The following is a 10916-nucleotide window of genomic DNA, read 5'->3' on the forward strand; positions in this document are numbered from 1 at the left end:
CAATCAATTTCATTGAAAAATGAGGGTGTGACAGTGCCGCCTCAACTTTCACAAAAAGCGGGATATGACGTCATGAAAGACATTTATAAAAAAAATGGAAAAAAACCTCCAGGGGATATCATACCAAGGAACTCTCATGTAAAATTTCATGAAAATCGGTCCAGTAGTTTTCTCGGAAACTCTACACACGCACACACATAAACACCTACAACACCACCAGCGTCTCGATTCCCCGTCTATGAAGTTAAAATATTTAGTAAAAACTTGACTAAATGTAAAAAATACAACAACAAAAAACAACATATTACACACATTATGCCATCCATGATTGATGGTGGCCCGTAATCCTGCCCGTAATACTGTATACTTTTAATAAAAATATGCTTTGACCCCGACGGGATTCGAACACGCAACCTTCTGATCTGGAGTCAGACGCGCTACCGTTGCGCCACGGAGTCTCGCTAATAATATTGTGCAGCCCTGGCGTCAGTATGGTGGTCGATGTATTGCCTGCAACTGCTGTCTCCATTGCGTCATTCAGGCAAGTGGACAGGCCGGGAAAATGTAGCGAGACTGGGAAGAGTTTACAGCTTCTTGTCACGTTTCACAGATACACATACTCCCTCAGATCATTTGACACACGGACAGACACACACTCCGATTTGTTCACTCGTTGACACCATAGACCTATATTATAGGTCCCTGTTGACACTGACTGACGGTGACAGGCGGGCACGGCTGCGACAGACACATCAGTGATATGATAATTATGTAGCTATTGACACTGACATGCAGAAACACAAAAAAAGACACAGAAAAAGACACACACACACACATTCACACAAACCGGCACACTCAGTCACACCGGCACACACACACCCACACACTGACACTACGCAAACCGGCGCACACATACACACGCTCACCCACACACTCATAATAACATAATTATTATGTCACACAAATACCGTCACACCACACTCAGTGACACACACAAACACACGTACACACACACATGTAGAAAGAAAGAGAGAGAGAGAGAGAGAGAGAGAGAGAGAGAGAGAGAGAGAGAGAGAGAGAGAGAGAGAGAGAGTGTGTCTGTCTCGTCTGTCGCAGTGCATGTCTCCGTGTTCGTATGTATTTTTATTTTCTTTAAAGGCACAGTAAGCCTCCCGTAAACCATCACAGAGCTCCCCGAGCGTCTAAATACAGTACAAGCATACTTCCATTTGAACGCTCACCGAACGGGAACATCCTGGCTGCTTTCTGTCGAGCGTGAGACATTTTCAAAGAATTTATTTTCGTAGACTTGTTCCGTTAACAACAACGGCGCCTCGTTTTTGCGCTAGACCTAACTTTTAAAATCTAAATAATAAATTGACAGCTTGTTACACAAACATTCTTTAATCATAAAAGAATTCGTTTTTCATCAAGACAAGATCAGAACAATTCGAAGTTGTGAAAGTTTAAAAAAAGAAAAGCCCGGAAGCAGGGTCACGCAAGGGTCGTAGCAGACGACGGCCGGTTTATCAGTGCACAATCGCCGTTCCTCTCAACAGTCAAAAGCCATCGCTAGAGTTCTTGTGAACCACAGCCGTTGTTTCGTGCATACAAAAAACGTGCTATTGTAGATAAGCTCACGTCGAGTCGCATTCAAATGACTAACTATGACGACTGCATTGTGAAAAGGGAAAACTGGATCACACGGGTTCACGATGGCTCAGGGGTAAGATAAACCACGCAAAAATAAATTCTTTGAAAATTGTTCGCTCTTTACGGAGGGCACCTAGGATGTTCTCAATTGGTGAGTGTTTAAATGAAATGGTGTTTGTACTGTGTGTAAAAGCCTGACCGTATCTGTGATGGTTTACGGGAGGCTTACTCTGCCTTTAACGTGACACTGGTTGAGATGACAGGGGATTGGTCAGTTCTAAGGTATCTCTGTGTGTGTGTGTGTGTGTGTGTGTGTGTGTGTGTGTGTGTGTCTGTGTGTGTGTGCGTATGTGACGTAGACAAAAACTGACAGGTAAAGACACATACGCACATACATATCACGCAACTGAAGAGGCGCGCGTGCGCGCGCGCGCACACACACACACTGACACACACTATCAGCAGAAACAACACTGAAAAAACAAAATCGCACACCACAAAGCACTGAAAAAACAAAATCGCACACTACAAAACAATTCTTTTTTTCTTTTATTCCATTTGATTTCCAAGTACAAAGAAAGTATGAATATGATCAGCAAACGGCACACAGATTGGCAATCAGTCCGAATGAAACAATACTGAACATAACGAGATGAGTGATGACTAGACAGCTCCCAGTTCATAATTAAAGATGACTTCCTCGCCTTGCAATCCACCATGTACAGCCACAGACCTGTCCAGGCTTCGACACAGGATTAAAGCATCCCTCCGTTCAGACAGATACCAAAACTCAGCAGCCTGACTGATTTCTGTGTAGAGAGGGAATGTTTTGCTGAAATAAATTATGATCATAGCATTGCCTCACTTGACTTCCCTGCAAGCGGCTGAACATTTCGTTGGAAAAGTTTTTGTCTGTATAATTAGTGTTTGTCTGTGCACTTAAAAGACCGCTGAGTCGAAATATCTGTGAACGAAATGTTTTGTTTTGTCAATAATTAAACATTTCAACAGCATATCTTTCTTATTTTATTACACCCCCGGTATAGGGGTGTGTATAGGATTCGGTCCATGTGTTTGTTTGTTTGTGTTCGCATATCTCAAGAATGAACGGACCGATCGTCACCAAACTTGGTGAACAGGTTCTATACATTCCTGAGACGGTCCTTACAAAAATTGGGACCAGTCAAACACACGGTTAGGGAGTTATTGGATTCGGTCCATGTGTTTGTTTGTTTGTTTGTGTTCGCATATAGATCTCAAGAATGAACGGACCGATCGTCACCAAACTTGGTGAACAGGTTCTATACATTCCTGAGACGGTCCTTACAAAATTTGGGACCAGTCAAACACACGGTTAGGGAGTTATTGGTGGATTAAAATTATACAAGGACTTATAGAGGGACATCTTAATGGTCAAAGGGAAATAACCATTCTCACTCAGTCACTGCCACCAACTGAGAAGGTTATTTCCCTTTGACGGGGGTGTTTTTCCTACCTCGGAGGAATTTCTTGTTTTACTTAAGTTGAGCCAGTAAACCATTCCTGATTAAAATTCTCATACACTAATTCAGCAGACCGTTGTAGAAGATGCACTAGTTTTTACACCCCCGGTATAGGGGTGTGTATAGGATTCGGTCGATGACGATGTGTTTGTTTGTTTGTTTGTGTTCGCATATAGATCTCAAGAATGAACGGACCGATCGTCGCCAAACTTGGTGAACAGGTTCTATACATTCCTGAGACGGTCCTTACAAAAATTGGGACCAGTCAAACACACGGTTAGGGAGTTATTGCTGGATTAAGATTCTACAAGGACTTATAGAGGGACATATTAATGGTCAAAGGGAAATAACCTTCTCAGTTGGTGGCAGTGAGAATGGTAAGGACGGGGGTGTTTTTCCTACCTCGGAGGAATTTCTTGTTATTTTTGTTATTGGATGTGTACACGATTTTGAATTATTTATGATAGTGATTAGTACACACACACACACACACACACACACACACACACACACACACACACACACACACATTCATGTCGTGAGACCTAATAAAAGCCTATTTTGTTGTGTGTAATACAGGCATGGGAATTGAAAATTGTAAAAAAGGCGGAAAATTTATAACTGAAGACGCAAAGCGTCAAGCCGACGGCGCGAAGCGCCTAGCCTTACTAGGGGGGTCCGGGGGCATGCCCCCCCGGAAAATTTTTTTCTCCAAAGAACCCAGATGGTGCAATCTGGTGTCATCTGAGCTCCAAGTTTGCCATTAAATTCTGTTTTTAGAATCAGAGTTTTTAGTACAAAAATGTACCAAATTTTGCTTACATATGGTTTAAATTTGTAAAATTTTGTATCTGTTGACAAACAGGAAAATGTAACTTGTAACACAATCTGTGCAATCTGGTTTACTTTCAAACATAATAGTTCAATAACCGAGGCGGGCGGTAGCAGTGCGTGAACAAAGTACGGAAAGTTTTCGCGGGCTTTTGCGCAAAGGCCAAAGTAACCGGTGCTTTTTTTGTGTGCCTCCCCCCTTTATTTTTTCGGCGGACACTTTTGCATTTTCGGCGGAACAAAAAAAAAATTCGGCGGAAATCCGCCATTCGGCGGACAATTCCCATGCCTGGTAATATTTGGCAATGATTTGAATAAGTTTTCTTCTCTTGGAATGCATTAAAATAGTGCGTGCACTTAAAAACGAACTATGCGGCTACTTCAGTTCTTGGTTTGTAACAATATGTGCATTTGGTCTGGCGGAAAACAAAGAAAACAAGTCGCGTAAGGCGAAATTACTACATTTAGTCAAGCTGTGGAACTCACAGAATGAAACTGAACGCACTGCATTTTTTCACAATGACCGAAGTCCGCCGCTCGTGCAAAACGCCGTGAAACTGACGAGCCTGTTTAGCGCGGTAGTGGTTTCGCTGTGCTGCATAGTACGCTTTTCTGTACCTCTCTTCGTTTTAACTTTCTGAGCGTGTTTTTAATCTAAACATATCATATCTATATGTTTTTGGAATCAGGAACCGACAAGGAATAGGATGAAATTGTTTTTAAATCGATTTCGGAAATTTTATTTTGATCATAATTTTTAATTTTCAGAGCTTGTTTTTAATCCGAATATAACATCTGTATATGTTTTTGAAATCAGGAAATGACGAAGAATAAGATGAACGTAAATTTGGATCGTTTTATTTAAAAAAAAAAAATATAATTTTCAGATTTTTAATGACCAAAGTCATTAATTAATTTTTAGGCCACCAAACTGAAATGCAATACCAAAGTCCGGCCTTCGTCGAAGATTGCTTGGCCAAAATTTCAATCAATTTGATTGAAAAATGAGGGTGTGACAGTGCCGCCTCAACTTTCACAAAAAGCCGGATATGACGTCATCAGACATTTATCGAAAACATGAAAAAAACCTCTGGGGATATCATACCCAGGAACTCTCATGTAAAATGTCATAAAGATCGGTCCAGTAGTTTACTCTGAATCGCTCTACACACACACACAGACAGACAGACACACACACACACACACACAGTCACACATACACCACGACCCTCGTCTCGATTCCCCCTCTATGTCAAAACATTTAGTCAAAACTTGACTAAATGTAACAAGAAAGGAGACGTTTTTTGTGTCTCAAAGAATTAAGAAAAAGTCATCTGCATTAAAAGCATGCCATACAAATTTTAAAATCAAATCGTTCTGGGTTCGTGTTTTTTTTTACACTGTAAGCAAATATATGACAAAATAAACATTCATATAACTGAGTCAGGAGTAGCAGTTTATGCGTCCACACACGAAATCTGTAACAAAGATCACACCATTGAATTGAGTAAAACAACAATTCCAAAACTTATGTCCTTTCAGCACATCAACAACACTCAGCATGACTTGTATATATATTAAAAACAAAAACAACAAACACGCAGCCGATTACATAGATGGATCAACAACAGAAGTTACGATCCTTGAATCACATTGATAAAAGCCATGCATGCGTAAAATACGTTTAGTGAACAGTTTTGTGGCGTAGGGTTTGTTTTTCAGAGACACGCGTGTCCTTTCTTTCCCCTTCAATAAAGTAAATGTGTGGGTTGTAAGAAGTCTGTGGTCTTTCTGTGCCATACTGTTCACGTTCTGACTCAAAAGTTCCTCTTACGTGGACAAATGTCGTTTGTGGTCAACTGCAAGAATATGTTTCTTGTACACTTTATTTTTCCAGAAAAGTAAAGAAAAAGGCTCTGCATTGGACACTGCACTCAGCTGTCCACATGGACAATCAAGAGACCTATCTCTTGAACAGTATCCGATGCTCTTGACACACAAGTGAACAAGGACCCACTTCTCTTCATCGTTGATCCTGGCATACTAGTCTTGGATTTGCCATTTTTGCGTTCTCAAGTGTAAAACATCCAAGAAAAAGTTGAAATCCACATCATGGAATGAAAGTTTGTAAAGTCTTAGCAAACAAATCGTGTCGTTTTTGGCGTTTAACGTATCTATCTTCTAGGGGGAAAATAACGGCATCGTTTAAGTCAGCAGCTTAGATTTTCAACAGTCTGAACGAAACATTCTGATTTTTCTATAACAAATCTTGCGTTTCTTGGAAAGAAGTAAATGTTTTGGAACTGACGAACAAGTTCATGGCATCCATCCCCCGAGCTGAGGCTTTGACTGGCCAACGTCGAACGCTGAAGAAGAAGGTGGGTAATCATCGCATGCTAGTTTCTCAAATGGCAGAGTATACTGTACCGGGCAATACATAGTTCGATTGTCCGTATTCTCTTTGGTTGATAGTGCTCCTTGTAAACTGCTAAGGGGATCTTTTGAAGCTCGAATAAACCGTCACAAATGTACGTGTTAGTTGTCGATGCTTGAAGTCGACCATTTCATCCCCTGTAATCACAAACAAAGGCTGCGCACGGCAGTAAGTTGCTTCCCTTGCAATTGCATGTATGGACGTGTAACATTTATCTTGCCTTCATGCCATCATGGTGTTTGTTCCATTGACAAGGTCAAATGTTACGCGTTGTTAAAATAGGCATGTCCACAAGTGCACAGACTTGCATTCAGAACTGATAAAACAGGCAACAAACTAAGAACGAAAGTCGCTTGTTCTTCTTCTTCTTTTTTGTTCATGGGCTGAAACTCCCACGTTCACTCGCATGGGTAGGCTTTTACGTGTATAACCATTTTTACCCCGCCATTCAGGCAGCATACGCCGATTTCGGGGGAAGCATGCTTGTTCAGTTAATATTTATTTTTTTACTACGGCGCCTACAAAATCTGTATAGCAATCACTTCTGTTTGTATTTTGAGAGCTTTCGTCCCTGGTATACAGCACATCCGATCTGCAACGCATGTCGTTCGTTTACTGTGCAATGTCATGCGAACACCTGCAAGCATTCATAATATAACGGTGGGAGAGGTGTAACTGGTTTGTGCGTTGCAAAAGAAACCTGCGCTTATTTTGTTTCATTACGATTACGCCTTAAAGTGTTTTCACTTCATTGAAAACTGAACAGGTTAAACTGGCTGTACATTGCAAAAGAAACCTGCGCTTATTTTGTTTCATTACGATTACGCCTTAAAGTGTTAGCATTTCATTCAAACGTGAACAGGTTAAACTGGCTGTACGTTGCAAAAATATTCTTGGTTTTTATAGTTCTTTACGACAACACCTTTAAGTGTTCACGTTTTGGCCCTTCAGATGACCCTTCAGATAACCATCACACACAGTGTAGCCAACAGTTAGACTATCCCTCAACGACACAACCGTCGGACGCTGAAGACTATGCCTCATCAAAGGAGTTGCCCCAGAGCAGGATCTTGAGCTTGGGTTTGGAGGAGGTGACGATACGCAGCCGATACCTGAGATTGTCCGAGGTGGCCGCAGGGTTGAGGTGCTCGCGGCCCAGGCGGTTGTAGCACAGCTTGAGCAGCGAGATGCTGGCGTTCTTCTCCAGCACGTCAAGCAGCTGCGAGAAGCCGTCGTTGGTGACTCCGCTCATGTTGAGGCCCAACGTTTGCAAGGTGGAACTCCTTTCCAAGGCAGCTCCCAGCCTCAGCACGCCGATGTCGCCTAGCAGGTTGACGCTCAGGTCCAGGCTCCGCAGACGCTTGCTGCCCGAGATGAGCTGGCTGAGAGCCTCGCAACCTTCTGACGTCACGCTGCAGTTCTCCAGACACAGCTCCGCTAGCGACGACTCCGGGACGTAGCGAGCCAGGGCGTCCACACCGTCGTCCCCGATACAGTTACGGCTGAGGTCCAGCTCCAGCAGTGTCCGGTTACGGTTGAGACCCTCGGCGAGAACCGCGCAACCTGTGGAGGAGAAGTTGTTGCTGCGCAGCCTCAGCTTCTGCAGGCACGTGTTGGTCCGCAGCGTGTCTCGTATACTCTGACACACGGCGTCGCCCGCGTCCAGGAAGCTCATGTCCAGGTCCGTCACGGTCTTGTTGCTGGTGACCGCGGTCAACACGGCCTGGAAGCCGGCCACGTCCAGCCCCGTAGAGGACAGGTTCAACTGGCGCAGGGCCTGAGTGTGAGACAGCATCTTGGCCACGGCGGAGGCGCCTATAAAGTCCAGCGCGTTGAGGCGAATGTCCAGCGAGGCCAAGGACGAGTTGTGGACCAGAGCCCCACAGATAGCGACGAGGTCCGGGCTGCAGAGCTGCGTCTTGCCGATTCTCAGCTCCAGGATGCAGTCGTGCTGCTTGATGACCTCGGCCAGGGCCAGGGCTCGCTCCCCGCTCAGGTTGTGGCCCGTCACGCAGGCGTTCATCATCACGGGACCCACGTAGGGCACTGACATCATACTGCTGTCCCCGTTCTTCTCGCTGCCGCTGTCGCCTTCACCTGAACAGGTCGAGAGCCCTGACAGCTTGGACACCCTCTGGCTGACCTTGCGCTCCGCCGGTCTCACTCTCTCCAGTTCCACCACAGGCTTGAGCGTCAGGCCGTCCGGAGCCAGGTAGCCAACCTCGTAGGAGATCATTTTCTCGTCAGCCAGGATCTGGTTGTCCTCGTCCTGCTGCAGGGTGTCTGGCGGACAGGGCAGGTCGTGGATCAGCCTGTCAATAGCCCGCATGGCGTCCAGCACGCGCACGATCTCCTCGTGACTGCCGGCAGCGCGCACCACCTCCAGGAAGGCCACAAAGTGCGTGTAGTCCCCATCGCCTATCGCGTTGGCCAGGCTCTCGCAGATGAGCTTGCGGTCAGGGTGACCTCTGAAGGCCTGCACGTCCAAGGGAGCGAGGACCCCGGCTGACTGCAGGGCGTCCAGGAGAGGAAAGGGGTCGAAGCGTTGACAGAGGAGCCCCAGCACGCTGTGCATGATGTGCGTGTGGCGGCACGACTCGTACTTCTCACTGGACGACTTTCGCCGCGACCTCCCCCCGTTCCGCCTGGAGGTGAGGTCTGGGGAGTTGGTCAGCTTGTTGTGGGGCTTCTTGGGGTTGGGCAGGGTGTTGTAGCTGGTGGTAGAGGATGAGGTGGAGGAGGAGGTGGGTTTGGGAGGGTGGGGGAGGGTACCGTTACGCCCAGCTTTGTGCACTTTGGCCACCTCCATATCTTGAGACTGCCGTGAATGTTCCGTCCCTGCACCCTTGCCGAGTTCATTATTGTTATTGTTGTTGTTGTAGACGGAGGGCGGGATAATCCGGTCGTTGCCCGACAGCCCTGTCTTCATCATGGCTGCGCTGAAGGCAGAGTTCACATAGATGGGCTCAGCCTCGGCCAGCACGTCCACCCCTCCCGCCCCACACACCATGGAGTTCCTTGCCGACCCCCCATCCACTGAGCTGCGGGGGTGGTTGATGGAGGAGGACCTGAAGAGAAAGAGCCGGGGGGGTTTGGGAGGGGCCTTCAGACTGCTGCTTCTCCTCAGCACCGCTTTGTCCACCACGTCCGGCAAGCTCCCGCTGGTCACTGGGGCGTCGTCTTCTACCACTGTCCGGCTGACCGGCTGGAGGTCAAGGTCGAGGTGGCTGGGGTGCGTCCAGTCCGTTCGGTGCCCAGCTCGGCTGCCCGCCGCGGAGTACTTGGTGGCAGACCTGGGTTTCTTGTCTGTGCGTCTTGAGGACAGCTTGCGCCAGAACTTCCACGGTGGCGTCTGGGATCGCTCTGGGGAATCTGCAATCACACACACAAAGATGATGCGGTTAGAAACAGATCGAATGCTGAACAAGCATAATTTAAGAGAGCAGCAGACAGCTAGTGGATGTAAGAAAAATCTTTGGGGAGACTTTATAAGGCCAATCCACAGCTATATTCTCACACAGCAAAATTGCATATATCTAATAAATTCGATTGGATTCAGCGTATTGGTCCAAGCAAAGATCGTACGATGTATTCTTATCTCCTTGCTCCAAGTGATTATAATTATTACAGCACGTGCAACAAGAAACACAGATGCAGGCTGTTGGCTCCAAGTGATTATAATTATTACAGGACGTGCAACAAGAAATACAGATGCAGGCTGTTGGCTCCAAAGAAACGTGGAACAGACTCACAGCGGCAGTTTAACTGTCAGTGACATTTCACACAGCGGAAGAATTTCTTTATGTACCGAACGCTGTATTTTGATTTAGGGCTACTTCACTTGACTAATATTTCTCTCACTCTGTCTCTCTTTGTCTCTCTCTCGTCCGTTCGTTCACACACACACACACACACACACACACACACACACACACACACACACACACACACACACACACACACACACACACACACAGTTTCGTATATAATCAAATTGGCGTAACCTTTTGCCTGGGGTCAAAGAAAGTATGCATGCTTTACGGAATATATTCTTTCTGTTTCCATGTCTCTCTCTCAGGACCAATTCACATCACGTAAGCCCCCCCCCCCCCCCCCCCCCCCCCACATGAAAAAAGCCTCAGTCAAGAGTATTCACATCTAGAGCCAGTACCAGCCCCCCCAGTAACAACACCACTTACAAGTTATCTAAGCCAAACAGTACCAAGCCACAGGGCAAACAGCGAACAAAACACCAACATGAGCCTTTTAGCGGTTCCAGGCGGACCGCACGTGCCACCACGGAAAGGGGAATGAATGTTTTCCTGACTCCGCGTATTGATCAGAGCCAAACTCCACCAGTGTCTATCCTTACCGGGGCTGTTGCCAAGCTTGGGCTGAGTCATTATTCACGCCGCTTGGCAAAACTGTCCCTCGACCATGACAAATCTGACAGGTTGCACAGGACCCTTTGACTCCCCAGGCAGTGTCCAGTGATT

At 46.1% G+C, this 10916-nt stretch overlaps 1 protein-coding gene and 1 non-coding gene across 2 annotated transcripts in view; both read right to left on the reverse strand.

Moving 5' to 3' along the window:
* Positions 1-386: 386 nt before the first annotated feature.
* On the reverse strand, positions 387-458 carry Trnaw-cca (transfer RNA tryptophan (anticodon CCA)). Its single transcript has one exon. It is a non-coding gene; the product is annotated as a tRNA-Trp (tRNA).
* A 1728-nt stretch (positions 459-2186) lies between these two features.
* Positions 2187-10916, reverse strand: part of LOC138965388 (uncharacterized) — a 161737-nt gene continuing 153007 nt past the window's right edge. Inside the window, exon 2 of the mRNA XM_070337527.1 lies at positions 2187-9792. Within this exon, the coding sequence (XP_070193628.1) occupies positions 7454-9792 (2339 nt within the window). The 3' untranslated portion in view covers positions 2187-7453. The remainder of the gene's footprint in view (positions 9793-10916) is intronic.

Source organism: Littorina saxatilis, linkage group LG4 (assembly GCF_037325665.1).
Source record: "Littorina saxatilis isolate snail1 linkage group LG4, US_GU_Lsax_2.0, whole genome shotgun sequence".
Classification (NCBI taxonomy): Eukaryota; Metazoa; Mollusca; class Gastropoda; order Littorinimorpha; family Littorinidae; genus Littorina; species Littorina saxatilis.